This window comes from Canis lupus, chromosome 8 (assembly GCF_048164855.1).
Source record: "Canis lupus baileyi chromosome 8, mCanLup2.hap1, whole genome shotgun sequence".
Taxonomy (NCBI): Eukaryota; Metazoa; Chordata; class Mammalia; order Carnivora; family Canidae; genus Canis; species Canis lupus.
Genome location: NC_132845.1, coordinates 3,745,270 through 3,771,534, shown reverse-complemented (window position 1 = coordinate 3,771,534; position 26,265 = coordinate 3,745,270). Strand labels below are relative to the sequence as shown.

Here is a 26,265-nt window from a genome sequence, read left to right as displayed (position 1 = left end):
CCAGACTCGCTCCGGACGCGGCCGGGAGGAGCTGTAGCGCGGTGCCAGGGGGTGGGAGGGAGGGAGGGAGGGCCCGCGAGGAGGAGGAGGAGGAGGAGGAGGAGGAGGAGGAGGAGGAGGAGGGGAGGAGGAGGAGGAGGGGAGGCCAAAAGAGGAGAAACAACAGCCAACAACTACAGGGGGAAAGGAACAAGAAAAAAAAAATAAAGAAAGCAAGCAAGAAAGCAAGAAAAAGAAAGGGAAGCAAGCTACCCACCCACCACCCCCACCCCACCGCGCTCCCCCCCTCCAAAAAAAAAAAAAAAAACAACTGCACAAAAAAAAAAAAAAAAGAAAGAAAAAAAAAGGAAAGAGAGAGGGGGGGAAAAAAGAGAAAAATCCTGTGGCGCGCCGCCTGGTTCCCGGGAAGACTCGCCAGCAGCAGGGGGTGGGGGAGCGCGAGCGGAGAGCTGCTGGAGAGTGAGCAGCCCTAGCAGGGATGGACATGATGCTGTTGGTGCAGGGCGCTTGTTGCTCGAACCAGTGGCTGGCGGCGGTGCTGCTCAGCCTGTGCTGCCTGCTGCCCTCCTGCCTCCCGGCCGGACAGAGCGTGGACTTCCCCTGGGCGGCCGTGGACAACATGATGGTCAGAAAAGGGGACACGGCGGTGCTTAGGTAGGAGGACCGGCGTGCTGCTCGTACTTGTGTGTGTCTCTCTGCCTCTCTTTCCGCCCTTCTTGCCTTTTTCTTTTTTCTTTTCTTTTTTTTTTCTTTTTTGCACTAAGTGGTGGACACGGATGCCGAGCTCCATCAGCATCCCAAACGAGCCGGGCGTGCGGAGCGATCCAGGTGCTGGTCGCGCCGGGCCCCCCGGCCGCTGGGGCAGGAGCAGGGGCAGGGGCAGGGGCAGCGGCCGGGGCAGCGGCCGGGGCCGGGGCAGGTGCAGGCTGGGCGCGCGCGATGCGGACGCACTTTGCGGGGACGCCAGGTGGCCCGGGGAGGAGTGAGGCGGGAGCCCCGGGAGGGGCAGGTGCGGCTCCGATGCCGGCTCCCGGGGTCCGCGCCTCGCCGTCGGGGAGTCTGACAAGTTTATCAGGCCGCTTTCCTTTTTTTTTTTTTTTTTTTTTTTTTAACTCTCGCCTGAGCCACTTTTCCAAACTGCTGGCTCCCTGCTCCCGTTTATTTTTCCCTTTCCCTTGGACACTTAGGCTCAATTTTCTGCCCCTTGAGCTTGCTTGCTTTCCGCTGATGCTTTTCTCCTCTCTCCCTCTCCCCCTCTCTCTCCTTTTTTTTTATTCCTTCCCCCTTTTCTTCTCCCAGTTCCCCCCCTTCCTTCTTACTCTCCCTGTCCTCTCTTGCCTCTTTTCATCCTTTTTTTTTCCTGTTTTCTCTGCAGTCTTCCCTTTTCTGTTTTCTTCCTGCTTATCTTCAGCACTCTCATTTCTGATGCCATGTAACCGCCTTTCCTTCACTCTTCTTCTTTTTCTTCCCTTGTGGATGTCCCTATTCTGTGGTCGGGTCTCCCCCCTTTTGAGTCCCATTCCCCATCTCCCCCCTCCCCGTACCCCTTCCCATCCCTGTCACATACACCCGCAGGTTCCCTCCGAGCCCTTCCAGTCCCTTTCTCTCACACTCACAAATCTCTCCCCCTTAAACACACTCGCTCACATACTGTTTCGCACCCTCACACACACTGGCACTTCCATGCTCCAACAGCCACTTTCATATCCACGTTCTCCTTCGCTGTTCCACACACTGTCACTCACACGTGTGTACACGGGGTCCCTCTTTCTCTCCGTCCCTTCCTCCTCCTCTCCTTCCATATTCAGTCTTACTTCTTTTCTCACTCTCTCTTCCTCCCTTCTTTTCCCCCTAAGCTTGAGCACTGAAATGTTTTGTCATTAATGAGCATCCACAGCCTGATCCTACCCCTAAGCAACACCGCAGAGTGAGCTTCTGGAAACATATTTTTGTTTTTTCTCCTCTTGTGAAAATACCAATTGATGATCAGCACTGCTTAGATCTAAACAAGGCTAAACACTCTCATTCCTTCATTGCCGGTCGCCCTACCTTCTCCCCCTGACACCCCCAACTGACGTACACTCCAGATCTCCCTGAAAGATCTTCTTTCTCTCCACTGGGTGGTAGTTGCCTTGTAAGTGTGGATGCACAAAATCAGTATACATGGCATGTCCTAGGTGACAGAGAGTGGGACATGTTTCTGTTTGAATTGTGCAACATATCTTAAGTCTAATGATCTGGGATCTGGGTGTGGTGTAGGTTTTACACCTTCTGAAACATGCTTAGGAGTCCAAATTCGTGTGGAATGCTATTATAATTTCTGATACACACTAATAACTCATATGCTTTTATAATATGTTATCTTTGCTGCTGGAAACACAAAATGCCACTGAATGTATACAAAAGTAACCCATGATTTGTTATGACTTAGTAACACACCTTTTCATTGCTGGTAAAAGCTATGAACTCTATGTGACATGAGGATATGAATAAAACCCACACGTATGTTCTTTATATTAAGTTTGTTTTGGAAGTTTGAACCACAGTGGAAAGCGTGAAGCCAGCCCTACCCTTAGAGGCTGCAAACACGTATCGTGGGAGCTGCAGTCTATGTGTGTGTGGCAGCCTGTGGCTTCTTGGTAACGGGCATGAACACTTTCAGCCAAAGGGTCTGATGGACTCCTTGCCTTTGGATGATCTGTCTTGGCGTTTGCCTTCTAACGAATCTAATACATGCTGTATAGCTAATTAAAATCTATCCGGAGCCACATCCTGCTTCTCAGAGACCTAGGCTTATTAGTTCTCTCATTGCTTACAACAGTGAAGCTTCTCCAGCTGGTGGGGGCAATACCTTTCCGGTGTTGCTGCTCTGGGCGCAGTCCTTGTTTACTTGTGTACACTGGAGCACATCCATTGACAGGCTCTATGCTGACTTCTATGATATCTTAATTAGGGAACTTTGGACTCTTAAACTTTTTAAATAGAATAAAATCTCTGTCTCTTCTAAGTGATGTTTGTACCAACTACAGTGTTCATTCATTCATTCATTTTTAGTAAACAGAATGATTTTTTGCCATATGAAACAGAAGTCTGATCTGCGTTACTTTTTACCCAAAGTCATTTGTTTATAGTAATTCTGTAAATTCTCTAGGGAGTATCCCACCTCTTTACCTTTTTATACTGTCCATAGGTTTTTAAACTATCTTAACATATGCATTTATAAGAAACTCTCCGTTAACAATTGTGGAATCCTATCAGTTATTTTTCTTGATGCTTCTGCATCTGGCATTTGCTCTGTTCGTAGACCGATACAGATAGAGCTTAAGGACTAATTGAGTGTGTAAATCAGGTGCTGTATTTTTCATCAAGAGTAATGTCACTCATATTTTATGTGTTTACATTAGAGACTTTAGAGTCATATTTGATGTTATTCCCGAATTCATTAGGAAACAAAACAAAACAAAATTTATCCTCAAACATACAACCCCTCCCATCAAAGTACAAAAACCTGGTGCTCGAAAGAACACTTTACTGAATTACGTGATATCACTTATTAAGATTTACCCACTATGCTCTATTTTTAATGTAATGCGTTCCTCAAAGTGTCTCTAATAAAGAACAAATAGTAGTATAACAGTTATCAAATAACTTTAAGAGCTAAAGGCCTGAAAGTGCAAACATGTCAGTCAGTGACTCTGTTGCTTGTGGTTACATTAATGAAATAGAAGTTTAAAGGTCAAATGATACATTTCTATCTCCAAAATGCCAGAATGTCTGTTTCAGAGGAAAAAAAAAATCAAGAAAAACAAAACTTTCCTTAAGTGGCATTATAGTACAACAGGGAACTCATTCTGTGATCTGCTGACTGTATCTATCATTTTATAAATCATCTTCTCTGTTTAGTTTAAATCGTGGACTTACAGTGGAATTCCTCTTAGTAATTGCAGCATTCCTATTATTTCAATTTTGCCTTTCAAGCCAGTAAAGCAATTTATTAAGTGTCAGAAATTCCCTTACTCCTAATAATGTTCCTCCCTGATAAATCTCTGAAGGATTGACTTGAGCTATTTGGACCTTCTTGATAGAGTATCTAATGCTGCCTCTGTGCAACTTAGGACATTTGGTAGCCCTATCACTAAACTTTGGATTTCAATACATGCATGTATGTCTTAGAATACGTTGTAATTTGCTACAAACACAATATTTTCATAGACTTACCAAGTACTGACCTCAGTTGCTGTGTTTAATACGTGTTAGTATTTTGTGCCTAACAAAATTTGTTAATCTGCCTACGGAGAAATTACCTTTTTCTCCGGTCTTCAAATTGCATCTTGTAGTACATGGAGGATAGGAGTTAATGTCTCGTGGGGTGACAGAGCAAAGAACTGAAGATGCTAGAACCACATTGGTCACATTTCAGGAGCCTCTGTTCCTAGACCTGGAGAATCAATGGATTCTCCATAATAATGCTCTGGATCAATACATAAATTTCAGAAGACTTTTGAAATGTAGTTTTGCAGTCACTTTCACGTGAGTCAGTTGTTTAATTCTCACCAGATGAACAAACACAGTTATGTTAACATGTCCAAAATGTTTAATATTCTTTGGAAACAATACAGGGAACATCCTCATTTATATCCTTCTAGTGACTGAACATTTCTTAAACACATGTCATTTTTAAGCTAATTCTTTCAATCTGTTTCTACTTCAGCTCTTCTGTATGAATTTTGTACATTTTAAGCCGCCTTCCTGATATGAATTCAAAATATCCTATTCTCTGCTTGTCATACTTTAATCAAAGAAAGGAAGAGAGATTCTTTTCTTAAATGTGATATCTTCTTTTACCTTAGCAAAGTTGAACACAACTCTGTCATTTTAATACAGTAGGTTTGAATGGAAGTTATATATGAGATCCCAGTATGCTGTTGTAATAAGAGGGACGATTTTTGCTTACAACAGAGAACATAGAGCCCATTTCTGCAGAAGACATTTTCATTGGAAGCCACAGAACTGTCACAAGTAGATTTACAGGTGGATATGATGAGTATTTATCACTTCTCAGAACTATTTGTCCAACACATTTGCCTTTTGATTAGACTACATTAATTTTGTTTTGAAATGCCTGTTATTGGATGTAAGAAAGTAAAGGATTTTTTTATGGAAATGCAGAATTACCTATAGCAGAAGAAATCAATTGTGCTGTACTTTTGGAATATCATCAGATTGTCTCAGATTGTCTGTTGAGTCATTCCTACACATTGATGCATTACATATTTCAAATACATTGTTTAACTATATAGACATTTTCAATTTAGTACATCAGGCATTATTTAAAGACTTGTATGCTTATTCAGTAGTTTTGGACAAATATTTTCCAAATTCTGAGGTTTTTTTCCCCCTTCTTTAAAAAAAAGAAGGGGAAATAGATTATCTTACTGAGTCATTTGGAAAAAAATGTGTTCTGGAATACAGAATAAAACGCTACTCTGTTACCTGTAATGATTTGCAAAGCTCTTCAATTAGTGTGACTTATTACTTGGCGTATTAATACATGATCATTTGTTATATTTTAGGACAATGTAGTATTTTAGAGTTTTCTAGCTAAATTAATTTTGCCCAGTCTTTTTTTGTATAGAAGAACTGATAAACCCACGTGATTGTGTAAATCTTTGAACACATTCTTGTTGATAAAGTACTTATTTTAAATGGATTGGGTTTGCAATTAAATAGCTCCATGAGGAATACGTTCGTTCTGCAATACCTGACTTCTGAAGAGCATAGGGAAATGTTCACGTCTTGTTTGTGACAGCCCTTGACCCGATTGCTCACTCCAACGTTTGTCGTTCGGCTGCCCTTTGCTAGTGGAGATAGATGGTGGAGCTAATCCCCGAGCCTGCACTCCCCAGGCAGCCATGGGCATCCGTCTGTCTTCACGTTGAGCCGTTGACCAATGGAGGGTGGTGGTTTTGGGAGAAGGGAGGACTTGATGAGTCAGGCTCTATGGTGTTTTCCCCTTCCTTCCTTGCTTTGGACAGTGTCCAGCAGTGTCTGCGTCCCTCAGTGGGACCTCTTTCTTCCATCTTCTACCAGATAACTGCCTCTTGGGCTTCTGTTTACACTCTCATCTCTTTGTCTTTCTCTCTTAGGAGGAGTAGTGGCTTCCTGCTCTTCTGATGCCTGGGTTGTCTTACCATTACCTTTAGCTTTTCTACATATCTTGCAATTAATTTCTTTCATCACGTTCCCTGTTTTAAATATCCAGAATGTTTTAAGTTTTGCTCGTGGAACCCTGATTGATACATAGTGAAAGGTAATAATTTCAGTGATTTTAATTATATTTGATTAAATGACTGCTTTGCCCGTGGCACCATAAGTATTGCTTACCAGTGCTGGATATAATCCTTTTTGAAGGAGACATGCATCGAAGTTTAACCATAACAACATTGGAGCATATTACAAAGAAGAAAGATGGATTTATTTTCCCACGCCCAGATTATGGTGAGAATGATAAACCACATGTATAAATATTCAATTAAATATACATTGGTTAACAATATTTGGATAAATATGGTTGCTAAGGGTGGGAAAATAAAGAGGTTGATGAATATATATTGGCAAGATTCAATTATTCTGTATCTTTTTTTTTTGGCTGACCAAAGGGAAGGAGGGCTAAACTCTGTTTGTGGCAATGGGATCAAAATGCTGAGATAATTCCTACAGAGTTGCCTATTGAAATCAATAGGAATCAAAGGCCTTTCTTTTATGTAGCTTAATACCTGAGAAACTAATAAAAATTTCCAGTTTCTTGTGAAGTATATGGTCATAACAATGCCCATGATTCTAGTATTTGACCTCTGTAGAAATTAGTCTCTCAGGCCATTTGAATCTTTTGATCAGAAATCAGATCATTTTCCTATCATATTTAAATGACAAAACATTACAGATGTCGTGTAACTTACATAGAAGAGCTAAGGGAAACTTCATTAATGAGTTTTTTCCCCCCTCTTCCTAACTGAGCATTGGGTCATGTGGCAACTTCCCTTTTACTTCTTCACAGTACTACAAAGAGCACTGTGTAGGTGTCTGGCAACAAGTACTCAACATAAAGTCCTACTTTTGGTATATTTCCCCATGCTTTTGCAAGAAAGATGTGAATTTAAACCCATTATTAATGAAATAAATGACCCTCTCTCATGGATGTTCAGGAGAAGATTTCTGAGTTGGGAGGGAAGTTGGACTTGCTGATCCATGCCATCCTTTGCAGAGTTTTGCTGATCCATCGTAGATTGTCGTTGACACTTTCTACGTAAAAGAGAAAATAAAATTTATTGCTCTTTCTTTCCTAGGAGTGTCATATTATCTGACTTTTGCCTTTCATAAGGGGAATTTTAAATTGGGCCACATGCATTTTTGTCAGGTATTTTATGTGTTTCAGATACACCAGTGGAAACAAGATCTTCCTGTACTATTGAGAGTAAAATTTAGGATTTTCCTAGATGGTCATAATCATTATCAAATTGGGTTTTAATTAGTCTCCTGTATCTAAAACTGTAATGTCATTTACAAGATATTGAAGAAATTTGCTAATAGCAAAAAGTTTTCTGATGTTTTGTTAAAATGTACTTTCTGTTCTTTGCTGTATTAATTTTAATGGACAGAACAGCTGGGTGTATAAGCACTATGACTCTCGTCCATCGATTCCTAGGGCCTTAACACAGAACCTTACATGTATCAGGCTAACATCTACTATTTTTTAAATTAATGACTCCGTGGAAGGATAAGTGAAGGGGTAAATGTGTTTGTTCTTTAGTTTATTAATTGTTTCACATTTTAATGATTATAATATACCTAGTACTATGTTGGGTCTGCATATTTACAGGGACTAAGAACTTTTTGTTGAATCCATATATTCCAAGTTTCTGCCTTAAGTAATTCCTGCAGAAGTTCTAGTGGGTTAAGACACATATGTTGGAATCACTCAGTATCTTTTAATTGTAGGATATAACTACTAGCATTTTTTAAAAGATTTTATTTATTTATCCATGAGTGACACAGAGAGAGGCAGAGATGCAGTCAGAGGGAGAAGCAGGCCCCATGCAGGGAGCCCGATGTGGGACTCGATCCTAGGATCCTGGGGTCACGCCCTGAGCCGAAGGCAGATGCTCAACCACTGAGTCACCCAGGCACCCCTCCTAGTGGGTTTTGAGGAAATGTCCTGGATATTTGCTAAAGGCATATCTTAAGGTAAATATATTAAGTAGAGTAGAAGGCATTAGATGTAATAAAGGTAAGTACTATTTGATAAAACTTTTTTATGGGTGTGTATGTGTACACACGCATGCCTATATTATGTCAAGATTTTAGATGTATTTCTTACTGAGGGTTTCAGCAGGGAAAGTTTGAAATGCAATGATATGGTGGTAAGATTTTGAGTTGTAGTTGTAATTTTAAGAAGATCCAAGATTTTAAGGAATGAATATATTAAGGCTTTTTACTATTTCCAATCATAATCATCAGATACGAGGGACAGTTCAAAACAGTAAAATGTCTATTGTGATCTCCTAACATTTTTGTTTGTTTGTTTCTATCTCAACTCATGAGCCTTCTCTTCCTTTCTCCTAAGGTTTCAATTAAATCAAATCAATAAAGATACAGAGGTAGAGGGAACTGGCTATTTGCTATGGACAAATAACTCATTTGAAAAGTAGCTATAAGCCCCAAACCGGAGCAGAACTTTTGTATCATTCTAACCATCTCCCAGAGGTAGGTCAACAGTACTTTATAAACCACAGGGTATTGATACTAGCTGATAGAATTTTAATGCGGTCATATGGCTTTGATTTATAACGTTGAAGAGGTTATCTATTAGCATAGTGGTTTCTAAGCCATATCAAGTTCTGAGTCCTGACAGAGGACCTTTGATGCTCTTAAGCAACCAGCTGGCATGGGAATTGGTCTTTTAATCACTTTTTCTAGGAAAAGGGGAATATAGGAAAGGAGGAATTTGGCAGTGTTGTCAGCATTAAGTGTTGCTCTTTTGAACAGTAGCCAAAGCATTATACTTTACAGATAGCTGGTAATTTGTTCAATTTAAGGAAGATGTTTATAACCCTTTTTGGTCCAGAACTAAATTGTTCTTTAGTGAATTTCACTAAGTTGTTTGGACACGTCCAGTGCCCATGTTCATGCTACAAGCTATTGCTCTAAAATACTGAAGGATTTTGTGTGATTTAAATGGGTCATGGGGAAAAATGTATTCTCTTCTCTTCAGAAACCCCTTTCTTCTCGTGTGCCTAAATTAAATTTAGAGATATTCAAAGGATTTAAGAGACCTTGTGAACAGAATTGCTGTAATCAGAAGACAAGGGTATTGTTTGTGTACTCTCTGCAATAACATTATATAACATTGTATTGGGATATTAAATGAATAAATCAAAGGAATCATAACATTTTCCTAATCTTATAGATAACATTTTTTATAGGTGAACATATTTAGATATATGTGATTTATAACTAACCTGTTTTCAATCGATACAAGTGATTAGCAGAATTGATGGCATCTCTTACTGCCTAACATATTGCTTGACACATTTTTAGTACTCAAAATCTGAATGTTGACTGAAGGAACTGAAGGCAAGAAAGAGGAAGGGGCAAGGAGAGGAAAAGGGAGAGGAAGGGGGGCAGAAAACTGTGCTATGCTGTATGAGCAAGTTCTTATCAAGTTACCTAAAACTTTAGGTCACTGGGATGACATAAAATTAAGCCCACGATTTGTACTATATAACAATAAAAATGAATAATTAAATAATACTTTGAGATAAAAATAATATATCGTAATAAAATAATTCCCATTCAAAATGAATACATTTCATTTCATTAATTCATTAAATAATAGGGATAATCCTATACCCTTCCCTACATGATGAAGTGATGTATGTTATACAAACCAAAGTTCTAAAATCATATTTTACATTCAGGTGTATATCTTCCTTCCCAATTACTAGTCCATTTATGTTTATTTTAAAAGATAATTAGTAACTCTGGACCTTGGCCTTCAGTGGGGTCAGGGGCTAATTTTTTGGAATATGTTCACAATAGGAAATTATGTATAAATCTTTGAATAATTGCTTCCCTGTCTTATTGAGCATATGTCACTGATCGATTTTTTTTCTCAGACATCATTAATGTGAAATAATAGCTATAAAAAGCTATTTTTGCTTATGTACAGCGTTTATCTTCTTTTGCATTTGTTTAGTTGCACTGAAACCCGTCATGCTCCAGGGTGTCCAGAATGGGAGTGATGAGAATTTGAGTTCCTACTTCTTTAATTACTGACTGGCTATGTAACCTTGAACCAATGCCTTACCCTCAATCAGTATGTCCCTAACAGAACCACATGGATTATATGAGATAATCCATGTAAAATGCCACCACAGTACCTATGACATAGTGAGCACTACATTTGTATTGGCTAATAATTTTCTGTTGCCTTTTTCTCCTAATCTTAATCTGGAATTTGTTGGCACTGTTTATTACCATTATTGGTATATATTTCCCCATTTAAGTCATTGCTTCAATTATCTGTGAACCAACTATACAGTAATTGTTGAGCATATATTTTTGCTGTGACGTTTGTTAAATAGAGCCCCAGGACATCAGATAGAAATCTGTGGTTGAACAAAAAAACACAAAGGAAACTGCACTAGAGGAGCTTATTACGCACAGGTCCTAGAGGAGGCACGTGGCACACTGCCAGGGGCCCCATGGTGGGTCCAGTCAGAGAGATCAGCCAGGCCTGGGCCTGGAGCACTTGCCTCTATGAGGGCCAGCGGGTGGAGTGTTCTAGGCTTCCTTGGGTCCAACCTTATTGGTCAGTTCTAACCAAAAAAGAACAGAGTTTAATTTTAGGCTCTCACAAGGGGAAGGTACACAAGGGGAGGCAGGAGAGAATGCTGCTCACAAGGACTGCTGGGAAAGTGCACACACGAGCAAAGGGTCACTCCATTCACGGTTGCTGCTCGCTGCTTGGCTGCATGAAATGGATGCGTAGGCAGTGAGAGCCTGGAGTAGTTTACAAACTACTGACAGTTTGTATTTTACAGATTCTGCTTAATGGACATACTTGTGTGCGTCTGTGTTGTTGAGCCTGATAAGCACATGCAATGACTACAAATCTGAAAGTAGAAACATACCAAAAGAGGCTTAGCAGTTACTAGGGTGCAGACCCAAGGCCCTCCGTAGCAGAGAAACCACACATTTTATGCTCAATGGACTGATGACGGTGATTTGACTCACTTAAGAGAAGTAAAAGATCACCGAAATTGGGTGATAACACGAAACATTGAGACTAGACGAAGAAATGAAAAGAGAGAAGAACAAACGAGAGATGAGAAAGTACAATGTGATGGCCGTGGAAGAGTTAGAGGGTGATGATTAATATTTGTGACAGTTCAGGAGAGAAGTGATAACTAGTGACAACATTGGAAGAGTCGATAAGAGAGCGAGAATTAAAAAAAAAGCCAACTGTATTCTGGTTGGGGTAGCAAATAATTATTCAGGATTCGATAGGCTCTTGTGACTCTTCAGGGCATCTGCATGTTATGCCAAAGGCAGGAGAGTTCAGAAGCAGCCTGTATGGGCGAGAATTTTCCATATATATCACCATCTTATCCATAGACAATAAACTCAGGAGAAGCTCAGAAAATATGAATGCTTGCTTTAATTTTGCATATTTGCCAAACACACAGCAGAATGATTTAGCTTCATAATCATGATGAAGCCATCATCATCATGATTCAGATTCAACTGACAGGCACTGAGTACCTACTATATATGACGTACTTTCACAACAATATGCAGTAAGCTATTGCTTTCCCAGTTTTATCACCAAGTAAATTCAGGCTTAGAAAAATGAGGTAACCTGCCCCGGGTAAAAGGGAGCCAGAATTCAAATCTAGGTCCTTTTATCCCAAGCCCCATGGCTTTTCTACTGTCTTGTGTCTCTCCCTAAGAAAAAGATCAAATGATTGATAAATTCGTCGCTTATTCATTTACTAAAAATTTATTGAGCACCAGTTGCATTTTACCTATTGATAAGCCAACGATGATTAAAAAAAAATCAAGAAGTGTTACATGTTTGAGGAAAAATGTGAGATTATTTTAAATGAGATTAATGCGTAGCATATATTACATAGTCAAGCATTTACTAGATTGGAAAAGAGGGAATTCTTAAAACTATAAATATTCTGAAATAAAATGTCTCATCCAATTATGATTTCATCCCTAATGAGTAGAAGCTACGGATAATACAAGAGGAAAAAATGAACAGCTTTTGAGTATCATTTAAGGTTAGGCATTATCCATTGCCGACTTTATTGAATCCTCATAACTGCCTACAGTTTTTCTACTCTGTAATGGAGAAACAAATTCATAGATAAGTAACTCTCTGAACGTTATGTTCTTACTTATTTTTTAACTTCAATGCAGATAGTAAATGGCATAACCAGGACTTGATCCTAGGCATGTGTGTCTCCAAGGCTCGTGCTCATTTTTTTTTTATTTTAGAAGTCATAATATTTCTTGGAGCATTTTGACAAAAAGGAGAAGCAGTAGTTGCTTGCTATAGTATTCCAAGTTCCCCATTAAATCATTTGAATACTAATTCTGGCATAACTCCAAACAGCTGTACAGAGTTGATTTCATACCCTCTCTTGAAAAGGGCTGGGCAGCCGAAGGTGTTGAGCTGGTGCTTATTTCCCAAGATAGAATGGGAAGATAAAAAAAAAAAAAATTGAGGACTTACGTAAAAGATGTTTGTATTCTGATTTCATTAAACATGTTCATGATGTTATTGAGTCTTGCAGTTAATTGTAGTCAGTGAATAAAACGAAACCTATTGGAACTAGATAGGTTGCCTTTTTCTGCTAGCTGCTAGGAGTGTATATAGTTTATAGTCTAGTTGAATGAAAATTTGTTTTTATCTGATGGTGTGTAACTGAAGCGTCTTGTGTCGTGTGTTTACATATCCACCTTCGACAGATTCTACATGTGCACCCAAGAGGAGGCTTTCGTGTTGACTTATGTTTTGTATACCTAAAGCTTTCCCAAAATAAAGTCCTATTTTTGTCTCATATAATTCGAGAACATTTTCGACCTCTCTAGCCCCATGCTACCTCTTCCTTCTCTGAATTCCAAATTCCTACACTTTTCACGTTATAATGTTTATTCCCATCAGCTTTACATTGCAGTAGACCGTTGTATGTTTGAGTCTGCAAAGCAATACAACAGCTACTGTCTTATGTAACAGTCATTTGGCCTTTATTATTGCAAATCCTTCACAGAACTTTGCATGTTGCTATTTGCATAGGATATATTTAGTAAGTATACTTTGACTCTTCATTTTTCTTCCATTTGGGAATTTGTTTTCTATTTTTTCCCACTCATCATATAGGTTTTTTTTTTTTCTTTTCCCTCTCCTAGGGAACATGTTCTTTGAGATGGTCATTCACCCATATGACAGCATGTGTTTGTTGAGTCCCCATCAGACACTAGACACTTCCTAGGAGTTTGGGATATAGTCACGATGAGATATAAGGTCCCTCCCATTGAATTTACATTCTGGTTCAACCTGTACCCTTTTAACAGTGCTGTGTAGTGTAAAGAACTTACGTTTGACTTTTCACTTTACCAACTATTAGCTCCGAGACTGATAGTTTCTGAGACCCTGTTTTCTTATCTGTAAAATGGAAATATTGATCGCTACCCTCTATGCGTACTTTGAATCGTAGTAATAACACCAGTGACTGTGCCCCAGGCAGTTTTCTGCGCATAGTTGGTGTCCAATGCCAGTGTCTTCTCTTTCTCCCTTCCTCACGCTTCCTTTAATACAGCTGTAACTTAGGGCCAGGACTATCTAGGTGAAGGAATTGTTATGTATTTAATGGTGTGCTTCCTGTTTTCTGTTTGATCCCCAATAACTTCTGAGGCTTACCTATTTTTAATTCAAGGCACCTTTCTGATACTTTTAAAAAGTAGATTTGACCTGAATATGGGATGACTATCAATCATCTTGTTTCTATTTCTTGGACTCATTTTTTCCTCTGGGATGTTTTGCCTCCTTCATACCATGCTCTCTTTTGAATACTTTTTGCACATGGATTTCTCCCTAAATATATTGTCAGCTTTTAACATATTATGAATGTCCATGAAGATTATATATTCTTCACAGTTTCTTCTTCTGACATCAAAACCTTGTCATTTGGTGTTTTGTTTTTTTTTTTTTTCCCTAAAATCCTACCCTTTTCTCAGTATACATTCATTATGGTTTTTCTTGGTTGGAATGATAATATATGTAAGGAACACTTCATAATTATCACCTGGTCCTCTGATTAACAATTTGGAATTCTTCAGCACATGATTCTTCATTTAAATACCACTTCTGTACTTTTGCCACTTCATTTTCTGAATTATTCTGAGCCTCCTACCCCTAATGGAATGGATGACACTTCTCTAATCTCAACAATTGATGAGCTGATTTTCTGACTTTTCCTGGAGTATTCTAAAAATTCTCTTCATATGTGACATACACAATCAATTGGTTTCTAGCAGGCCATATCTAGACTTTTCTATATCACCTAGTTTCAAGTAAGATATAGTTTAGTGTTTATATAGGGAGAATCGCTAAAAGGTTAATTCTTGTTTATTTCCTTCATATACATTAAAATCTCTATTCACCCTTTTTTCTCCAGTACAGGACAATTGTGCTTTTTCAGATTCATCCTAAACTTTTCAATATCCTCATCGTTTTCCTACTTCTAGCCTCTCTAGACGTGTATCTAGGTTAGGCCCTTAAAAAATAGTGGCATATTTCTTTGAATCATTAAATAAAATTTAATCAGGAAATTTCTTTTTTTTTTAAATTTTTATTTATTTATGATAGTCACACACAGAGAGAAAGAGGCAGAGACATAGGCAGAGGGAGAAGCAGGCTCCATGCACCGGGAACCCGACGTGGGATTCGATCCCGGGTCTCCAGGATCGCGCCCTGGGCCAAAGGCAGGCGCTAAACCACTGCGCCACCCAGGGATCCCTAATCAGGAAATTTCTTAAGCTCTGTATAAAATGAGTTAGTGATAGCACTAACCTATAGGTTGTAAGAATTAAAGTTTATAAACTCTGTGGCATCATGTGTAGTACAAAAATAAGTAAATGCTAGCTATTAAGGCCTTTATAAATAGCATTAACAGTAGATTTTCATTAATAATTTTGGGGATTAGCTGACAGACAAATCAAGATTCTCTGGTAATGTGCTTGCTCCTATATGATCCCGCATGCCTTAGGGACTTACCTCATGAATTATTCTTTATTTCAGATGAGGCTTCCTGCTATTGCCTCTTCTCTTGTGGGACTTTCTTTTTTTTATCAGCTGATTTTCCAAAATGGCTTTTCAATAATTTCTAAGTTCTGTTCATTTTCTACGCTTACCTTAATGCTATTTTATTTTCATGGAACCTTCACTAGTTGTCCATAATTGAAAAATTGAAAGCAAAAATGTACATGGATATATTTGTATATGTCCCCAAATTTACATATCCAAAGATATACATATATGTATGTATTTGCACATTTATTTCCTTCATGACTCTGTGAGCCTAGTTATCTTGCATTAATGTTGGATTTAACAAAATGGGTTTGGTGAAAATAAGTAGTTCTTTCCTTGAATTTTAGTTACATATATACATGTTTTATGAAATACCTCTATCCCACTATAGGCCGTATAAAGGCAGAATTGTTACCTTAATTGCCTTTGTATCCCTTGGGCCTTGAACAGGCTTGGTGAGTAGATAAATGTTTGTGGAAATGAGTAAATGAATCTAAAAAAAATTAGTTTCTCACAGTAGAGTCATCGCATGTTTGGTTTAGGAGTTATATATGTATGAAATACACATGTATTTTTCTTTTTTTTTCTTTTTTTTAAATAAATTTATTTTTTATTGGTGTTCGATTTACTAACATACAGAATAACACCCAGTGCTCATCCTCAAGTGCCCCCCTCAGTGCCCGTCACCCATTCACCCCCACCCCCCACCCTCATCCCCTTCCACCACCCCTAGTTCGTTTCCCAGAGTTAGGAGTCTTTATGTTCTGTCTCCCTTTCTGATATTTCCCACACATTTCTTCTCCCTTCCCTTATATTCCCTTTCACTATTATTTATATTCCCCAAATGAATGAGAACATACAATGTTTGTCCTTCTCCGATTGACTTACTTCACTCAGCATGATACCCTCCAGTTCCATCCACATCAAAGCAAATGGTACTTTCTCCAGAATAGACCACATACTGGGTCACATGTATTTTTAATTTTTAAATTTAGTTATTAATTAACATTTTTACACAAATTTCCATATGGAGTACGTGTTAAGGGGAATATGTATCTGTATCTCCATTTCTTTGTGTTCATCTTAGTGTCATATCAATTAGCAGAAATTTCGTGAGGTAGGGGGACCTATTTGTCCAGTGACTATCACTGCCATGCTCTCAGAAAATGTTAAGATCTATAACATTATGATGATAGAATAACATAGATGGGAGATATTTTCAAAAAGATAATCTCAAGAATTTGCAATGTGTTACTTTTAAAAAAAATATAACAGTACCTAAAAATAAGATTTGGGGGAATTTTTTTTCTTTTTTTTTTTTTTTTTTGTATTTGATCAAGTAAAGTCACTTGAGTTCTAGACTGAAGGGTGCTGTAGTGTTTTCCCTCCATTTTTTTTTCTTTTTTGAGTAGAAGCTTATTAAATAGGACATCACAACAGAGGAGGAAGAATTAAGTTCCAAGCTGATGGGATCAAATACATGTATGGGTGGGAGAATTGTGAAGAATAATATATCATGATAATGATGATAATGCCTATGATTTTTATAGCCTGGCACAAAATAATTTAAAATTCATAAAATTAGGAAGGACACTCATTGGAGGTTTTCCATATCTTTTAAGTTCCCAGTGGTGGACATACTTAATATTACATGCCTTAGAGATTTAAGAAACAGATCCTTAGTTTGGTTTTAAAAGTAAAAACTTTTGGTTTCTGATGCTGCAGTATATATCACCAGGCATCAGTGGGACGTTCAGTAAATAGTTTGTCTTACATTTCCTTTAACTTCTGACTTGTTATTTCTAGTAAACTAGAGATGTATTTTAATTAATTGATTATTAAATATTTATTTATTTATTCATAAGAGATACAGAAAGAGAGGCAGAGACATAGGCAGAGGGAGAAGCAGGCTCTTCGCAGGACCCCCGTGTGAGACTTGAACCTGCATCTGGGGATCAGACCTGAGCTGAAGGCAGACGGTCAACTGCTGAGCTGCCCAGGCGTCCCTAGAGATGAATTTTAGGATGAAAATTAATGCATAATATTTAAATTAAATTGTGGCATTCATATCTCAGTTATTTTCCTTAGAAATAATTCAAAAGAAGAAGTTGGATGTATTTTGAGATTAAATGGAAATATTGAAGCTGATCACCGTTAGTACCAAAAAACTAAAGTTAAAGGCTAACAGAAATCATCTCCTTAATGGAAGAGTCAACTTACTGCCTATTTGAAATTATTTTCTTTTGGTATAAACACATAGATTGGTAGTCAAACAAGCAAACAGTTATGGTCAATCAAATTAATTAAAACAAAAAGATTGTCCAAGAGTTTAGATTTAATTTTGCATGGAGAAAAAATTTGACATATAAAGTTATATAAATTATAATGGTGTAGTAATATAATGGTGTAGTTATATAACTTTTAATCGAGAAAAAATGTTTTTATGTATAGTTATTAAACTATTTTATGAAGAAATGACAATTGAATATTTAAAATTTACTTGGCATGGTGGTTTATTTAATGAATTACAAATTTATTGCATTAACATAAATACTTTTAGAAGGGACAAATACATAAGATAAGTTCTTGCTAATGATATTCCATTTATAGAAAAATTAGACTTTGGTACATTTTTTTCAAAGTTTTCTTTATGTTCAATAAGAGTTTTCTAAGAAGAAATAAAATATTGGCATTTTAAATGGCAATTACTTCATTCCCAAAAAAGTCTATGCATTTGTAAACATTATATGGATATCACAGACTAAAGTTGCAGTCATTAATTATAATTGACCTATTTTAAGTATTTTAAAATATTATAACTTATTTTTTCAAAAATTTAAATAATTTGAGAACTTTAAATATTGCTATAAAACTATTGTCCATATTTTTTTGCTTTGAATGATAAACAATAAAAGATATTGTAGGATGATGGATATCAGAAAGTGAAAATGATTTAATTGCTAAAATTATATTTAATCATTTAGTATTAATTTTTCTATGCTTAAAAGCCCATATAGAGTCTCTGGCTATTTAATAATAGACTATAAATAATCCCAGTAAAGTAGAAATCAAAATATGATTGCAAATATATATTTTGGATTAAAATTTAAACATAGTCATTTCATACTTGAAAATAATAATTACATTTTGAGATACAGTGTCATTTATATGTTATCTTACTTAAATATCACAACAACCTTATGGGGGAAGCAGGACCAGTGTGTTAAAATTCCAGTTTCACAAAGGAATAAACACAGGTTTAAATGTTAAAGTCTTCTCGGTTATGAATAGTTACGATGTCTTTTCAAACTAAAGTTCAGTCTGAATTTTTAATACGTTTTTCTTCATATTACTGATGACATGAATTGCTCACTGTTACAGATTTTATCTGATTTTTAAGGGGCTCCAGAACATTTGATTTTGGCCTCCATATTGAATATACCTATCATAACTAGTGATCTAACTTCCACTCTTTGTGCTCCATCTCCCATCACACTTGACCCTATCCCTCAAAATAAATGTGTGTGCAGTAAATAATGGAAACATCTAAGAAGAAATAAAAACACACAAAGGAAAGAAAATAAAGAATACTGGAGTGGAAAATGTTTCCCACTGTGAATTTATAGCCATTCTCTTTTGTCACTGCCATGTTTTTTCTTTTTGCTTTGATACCTTCTTCCCTCACTCTGTACTCCAAGAGATGAAAACTACCAGGAGATGGTGAATATCTCTTAATGCCAGTTCTGTAGCTAATTACCGAATGGAGAAATTATGTTACCATCTCGCTTAATTTGGGATATAGAGCTCAGAAGAAGAAAATTCTTTGCAGAAAGAAGTGCCTACATAGCAGTAGCTTAAGAGAGAGAGAACAGATTTTTCAAGTAAAGAACTTTAAATTCTACAGGGTCCGCTTTTTGCCTATTTTGTTTTCACTAGATGTATTCATCACAAGTTTTAAAAAATGTGTTATTTAAAGTTGTTTTTATTAGGCATATATTTCACTTTCACAACAGATTTTCTCTCTCTTTTAACTAACAAACAAAACTACTTAAATATAGAAAGCAAGAAACATTCATTTTGGAGAAATAAAACATCAAATTTGCATGGATAATTTCCAATAGTAAGATAATAGGAGACTTTGATCAGTTTTGGTCAGAATTTCCCTAAATGGTGTCAAGGGGGAAAGTTAATCTATACAATGTTAATACAAAAGACATTCTTTTAGTTGACCTATATGTGATCAACACTCTTATTTCTTCTAAAGATTTCCAACTGGTACCCTCAGCATGCAATAAACTTTTCTTTAGTGTGTACTTGAACATTTCTCTCTGTCAGTTGAATTCTGAGATTAGCAGAATCGGTTAAAATATGTGTGATGAAAAAGAGTTTTGTTTCTACAAAAACAACGTTGAATGCTTTGAAAATACTTGATAAAGGCAATTGCTAAAAATAATTATGTTTAACTAGAAGTAGGTGGAGTAACTGTAAAATATTTGTTGGAAAATAATTAAAATTTAGATGGATTCTGAGAATGCATCACAAGTATCTTTAAATTCCCATTCCACTTTGAAGAACCAGAAATAGAACGTTTGATAATCCTAATTGGAGCATTATGTGGTACAAGAGAGGTAGTATGGTAGTTTAGTGAGTAGGCTTTTTTGTTAACAAAAGAAGTTTACTCAGTCTTTTGACTGGTATTTTTAAGTGGAAACAATATTTAGAGTATGCATATAGTGAACTGCTTTTTGACTGACTGATAAGTATGATCTTTTTTTTTAAGATATTTCTGAAGATTTTGCCATGAAGAAAAATTTTAGAAAGCTATGTCTTTATTTTTTTATTTTTATTTTTTTTCAGAAAGCTATGTCTTTAAAGAATGTGCCCTGGCTATCACATGAAGCACATACCTTTACTCCATATTCCTGGAGAGGAATTAAAATGACTTTTATTTTATTTATTTTATTTTTTATTTTATTTTATTTTATTTTATTTTATTTTATTTTATTTTATTTATTTTCTATTTTTCATTTTATTTTAGAGGTTTATTTATTTATTTTACAGAGAGAGATTGAGAGAAAGAGAGAAGGATGATAAGCAGGAGCAGCGGCAGGCAAAGGGAGAGGGAGAAGTAGACTCCCCGCTGAGCAGGGAGACTGATTCAGGACTTGATCCCAAGATCCTGGGGTCATGACCTGAGCCGATGGCAGAGGCTTAACCAACTGAGCCACCCAGGCATCCTTAAAGTGATATTTTCAAATAGATATTATGGGGATCCCTGGGTGGCTCAGCGGTTTAGTGCCTGCCTTTGGCCCAGGGTGCGATCCTGGGGTCCCGGGATCGAGTCCCATGTCGGGCTCCTGGCATGGAGCCTGCTTCTCCCTCCTCCTGTGTTTTTGCCTCTCTCTCTCTATGTCTATCATTAATTAATTAATTAAAAATAAATAAAATAGATATTAGTAAAGGACAAAAAACTATATATCTTGTTCTTTGAGGGGAGTGATAATCATGATTTATTTATTGATACAACTAATATTTCTTGAGCATTCAGTATATGACAAAACTATTCTAGGTTCCTGGGATTCATTAAGACCAAAAAAAAAAAAAATTTTCCCCCATCCTCAGGCATTTTATAATCTGGCAGGTAGACCAATTGTGATAGGAAAACAATTGTAGAAGAAAACAATTATTTCTAATAAGGAGGAAAGTAATGGACACAGTATTCTTTTCCTTGAATGTTCAACCTACATGTCTGCTCAGGCAAAAAAAAAAAAAAAAAAAAAAAAAAGTAACCATTCTTGAGCTTTCACTTCAGAACTTTCAGTCCTACCAGGATTTAGAGGAGGTCATAGCCTCATCTCCCAATTCTTCACCACCTTGTTTTTTATAGACCCTGTTATTTTCACGCTTAGTGTTGCACTTGACTTTCCCAACTTTCTGGTAGGTTAGGGAAGTAGTATTCTAAACATCTCTCTTGTCATTTTAGGTCTCAGCTTAAAAAAAAAAAGACGGCTATCTCTCCAGGAGCCTGTCGTGCCACCCAGCCTGGGGTGGACCTCTCTAGTCAAACATGACAGGCTTTGGACGTGAGATACCTGTCTCTCCTTTCTGATACGCTCTTTCATATGTTGTGTTAATTGTCTTTCTCTTGCTACTTTTATATAAGAGTTGGCCGGGGGGGCGGGAGTAGCAGGAGAAAGGTGCTCTCTGCCAAGTTTTATCTCTGGGGCTGAAATAGTTCCTGACCCCAGTGGGTGCTCCATAATAAGGTTTTGTTGATAGTAAAAACTAAGGCTTAGAAACAAGATTTTTTTTTTTTTAACTGAAAGCTTCTCACTATTTAATGTGACACTGTTAACTATTCATTCTACCAAATAGGTAGTTTTACCAAAACTATTTCATCTTGGATTTTTTTTTTCTTTGAAGTATCTTTTCAGATCATCGTTCTGCGTAGCATAGTTTGGGGAACATTAGAAGGCTTGCTTATTCAATTTTCTTTTTTTAAAGAGATCAAATCAAGAATATTTTTAACATACCATGCTAGGCGCTAAAATCACAATACTTGTTTCCAACTTGGTCATGAACTTAGATGTCAACAAATAGGAATTTGTAAAAAAAGAAGTGAAAAAGTTGTATATTTCCACAGCCATCTATTTAGGCTAATGGTAATTTATAGTATTCCTTGTTTACTTTTGACATTACAGTAAAGCATGATTTTTTCCCCTTGAGTAAACATACTCAAATGATATTTTCAGAACCTGCTTTTTTGTGATCCTTTTCAAATCTCTATGAAACAAGCAAAAGTCATGATCTTATAGCTGTATTTGAAATCTTTCAGAAAGAGTGTATTGGCATGCTCAAACATTTTTTACCAGAGCTTGTTCTTAAAATTTATTATTTTGAAGTCCACAAGGATCATTTTAATTATATTTTGCTTCTAGACCTTTTAAAAATAATATTTTAACTTGTTAGAAAGAAATGCATTTACCCAATCTACGTGTAAATGGTGGCTTTTAAGAATGTTGGCTCCGTATGATGAAATACGGAATCAAATGTGAAGTTGTATTGAATTCCAATTGGAATCCATCTAAAATATTTTCCAGTTTGAGCAACTATTTCAGAGTATTTCATCCACGGTGTTTTTCATGGGGACAAGGTAGTTTGAGGAGTATTTGACAGGGTTACAGAGGCACTTTCATCTTTAGAATCACACTGTTTTGTTTTGAATCACAACTTTGCTACTAATTGTGGCTTTGAACAAATCGCTCACCCCCTGTGCCTATGCCCTGATCAGTAAAGTTGGGATAATAAGAATGCATATTCTATAGAGTTGTTATGAGGATCTATTTATATTAATTTATATAAAACCTGTGAATTAGTTAAAACTGTGTCTGGCTCACAGTACATGCTTAGTCAGTATTATAAATTATCACATGCTATTAATGTAGTTCATAGGATTTGATGGGTGAGAAGAAAGTTTTGTTCAGATATATTCTTCATACCAATTAGACTTACCGGTAGATAATCAAAATGGTTTTCAATGAAACCAAGGGATGATGGACGTCTCTATAATGTATAATCACCCTTTGGGGAAAGTATAGTCTTTAAGTCCTCAGACTTCAAAGTCAGAGCGGTGTTGATTCTTTTGCTTCCTAGCTGTTGTGTGTTCAGGCAGTTTACTTAACCTTTCAAAGCCATGGTTTTGTTATCTATATAAAGAGAATGAATCCGTGCTTCATAGCGTTGCTATGAGGATCAAAAGAGGAAATTTACATAAAGCACTTAGTGCATTGCAGGATACGGAAGGCGATTAATAGATGTTAGTTATTGCTATTATTATTATTGTTTTAACTTTATTGTATAGCTAAATGTTTCAGAAAATCACTTTAAATGAAAAAAAGAAATCTACAAACACAAAAATCGTACGGCAAAAATCAGAATTACTACTGAGAATGAGGAGTACGAACAATAAAAGAGATGAATGATAACAAGAGATAAACTTTGCCTGCATTGCAATTTTGCCTAAGACAAAACTACATACAAGAATAGTTTTATTTGTACCTCATTATTGTCAATGAACATTTATTAGCTTGCTCGTGTTCGTGCTCCTGTAAGGGTCCATTAAATAGACAAGATACTTACCCTTTAGGAGGATATAATGAGATGTATTCTTTCTATGTATAAACTCTCTTCCTATGTACCAGGCTTGATGTGTTGGAAAACTGTGTTTTGTTGCTGCAGAATATAGTAAAAATTTCTCCTCTTGTTACAGATAAAAACTCTCCCTCTAGTTTTGAGATGTAGCCTTTACTTTTATTATTATTTGTTTTTAAAATATTTATTTGAGAGATCAAGGGCAGGGGCCGAGGGAGAAGCAGACTCCCCACTGACCAGGGAGCTCTGTCTGGGCTCAGTCCCAGGATCCTGAGATCATGACTTGAGCTGAAGGCAGATGCTTAACTGACTGAGCCACCCAGGAGCCCTGAGATGTAGCTTTTAAATACTAAAATTCGGGATCCCTGGGTGGCGCAGCGGTTTAGCACCTGCCTTTGGCCCAGGGCGCGATCCTGGGGATCCAGGATCGAATCCCACATCGGGCTTCCGGTGCATGGAGCCTGCTTCTCCCTCTGCCTGTGTCTCTGCCTCTCTCTCTCTCTCTGTGTGACTATCATAAATAAATAAAAGTTAAAAAAAAAAATAAAAATAAATAAATAAATACTAAAATCCACTACTGTAATTTAGATGATGTCTTCATGAGCCATAATTTGTGTCTTCAGTTGCTACAAGGAGTTGCAAAGCCATTTATTTGGTCTTGCCACAGTTCAGATCACATGATACAGACTGCAATTAACAAAAACTGATTAAAAATATATAAAGATAAAAAGCTTACAAGTCAGCATAAAAAGATTATCATATTTTGTATTGATAAACACTTTTTAGGGAGCTTCCATAGCTTACTCTTCTTGTGATCCTCATGAAAGCTCAATGAGAGGAGAATTGTAAAAGAGAGAAAATAACCAAGGTCACATAACTATTTAGGAAAATAACCTACTTGAGATATTCTGACTGCCAATCTATTATTCTCATGAAACTGAAAAGTGACAGGTGAATTTTAATGCATAAAAATGTTAGTGCTTTTAGAATTTATTATATTAGATTTTTTTGCACTTATAGGCTGTTTTTGCACTTATAGGCACTGATTATCCTTTGTAAATTTTTTAAGGCTAAGTTGCAAAATAAGAATCTACATTTTATATATTTGCATCATGTTCATTACAAACTTATATTACATATACTAATTTAGTAATAATACCCTTATGGGCTTCATATTAATAGTTAATTTTATTTCATAAATGCCTATAGCATATCTATGTATAATTAATCTTACTTTTTCGGGCCATACTTTCTCTTGATAATTTTAATAATACCAGATGACTTGGGATGCTTGGTGGCTCAGTAGTTGAGCCTCTGCCTTTCACTTGGGTCATGATCCCTGGGACCTGGGATCAGGTCCTGTATCAGGCTTCCCATGGGGTGCCTGCTTATCCCTCTGCCTGTGTCTCTGTCTCTTTTTCTCTATCATGAATAAATAAATAAAATCTTAAAAAACAAAAACAAAAACATGACCTAGGAATGAGGGTGAACAGATGTTCAAATACACAAAGGGCCATCATATAACTCTGAAAGCTCATTTTAGAGATCCTCAATAGTCTTGGCACTATTGACACTGTGGGCTAGTTAGTTAATAGTCTGCTGTGGGGGATGTCCTGTGCGTTGAGGATTTGTAGCAGTATCCTTGACCTCTATCCATTTGATACCAGCAACACCCAAACCCCTGAGTTATGACAACCCAAAAGGTCTCCATGTATAGTCAGATGTCCTCTGGTTAAGAAACACTAAGTCATAGCCCATTGACCCAAGTTTAAGGAAACCTGTATGAATGGAGATTTGAGAATGGCTGGGAATATTAGGAGATACCTGTTTGTCTATTGTCATCCTTACCTCAGGATCACACTTTTTAACCTCATCTTTACCATAGAACAATGATAAAGACTTTTTCTAAATTAGAGAATTTTAAACATGGTCACTTTGAAAAAAGAGTTCAATGATTTATCTGGGGAAACAATTCCTAAATAAGTGACATTTCAGTTTTCATTCTTGATTCTTCACAAATCCAGGATACCTTGCCTTTACCAGCTTGGTTCTGAAAAAAAGAATGATTAGGCAACTGCTGTGGCAGTTGTTATAGTTAACATCTCTGGACTGAGGACATAAAATAGGCACAAAAACAGATGCACATCCCTATGCCCAGTGAGTAACAAAGAAATACTTCAGTAGATATTTTGTAGAGGTGAATATTAGGTTGCCTTCCCCTTTTTATCTTTCAATTTATTTGTGATGGAGACATTCCTACTTAAAAAAAAGAAAGTATGTGAATATAAATAAGTCTTGAAATATATGGAGGAAGGACATAGAATATAGGATACATAGATTAATATGGCATCGTATGTATGTATATATATAAATATTTTTATAAAAAGTGATGATAATAACAGTTCCCCTTTATTAAGTGCTTACAGTTTGCCAGGAATAGTATCAACCTACACATACATTTATGTTTTCATTCAATACTTATTCAACCTTGTAAAGTAAAATGTTACTATGAGCTATTCTTACATGTTTGGCTAAAGAAAATAGACATAAAGGAAGTAAACCACAGACATAATATGGGTTTAAATCAGAGTTTGACCTACTCTATCTAGAACATACTAGGTTAACTAATCCAATTCATGGATTTTTGTATGCACATTCCATTTTTGTTTATCCTTTAATATAGATTCAAATTTCAGAGTTAAGCTCTATTATTTTTCTGATCAGGTAAATAAAAT

General features: G+C 36.7%; 1 protein-coding gene and 1 long non-coding RNA gene across 3 annotated transcripts in view; both read left to right on the top strand.

Annotated features, from left to right (window-relative positions):
• Positions 1–334: 334 nt before the first annotated feature.
• Positions 335–26,265, top strand: part of NEGR1 (neuronal growth regulator 1) — an 812,983-nt gene continuing 787,052 nt past the window's right edge. The window contains exon 1 of one of the 2 annotated variants that reach the window (XM_072834067.1): positions 335–654. In XM_072834067.1, the coding sequence (XP_072690168.1) occupies positions 479–654 (176 nt within the window). In that variant the 5' untranslated portion in view covers positions 335–478. The remainder of the gene's footprint in view (positions 655–26,265) is intronic. The other variant, XM_072834066.1, reaches the window with a different exon arrangement.
• LOC140637783 (uncharacterized) overlaps positions 6,526–26,265 on the top strand; it is an 89,709-nt gene continuing 69,969 nt past the window's right edge. Inside the window, exons 1-2 of the long non-coding RNA XR_012034820.1 lie at positions 6,526–8,244; positions 8,624–8,763. This is a non-coding gene — a long non-coding RNA (uncharacterized lncRNA). The remainder of the gene's footprint in view (positions 8,245–8,623; positions 8,764–26,265) is intronic.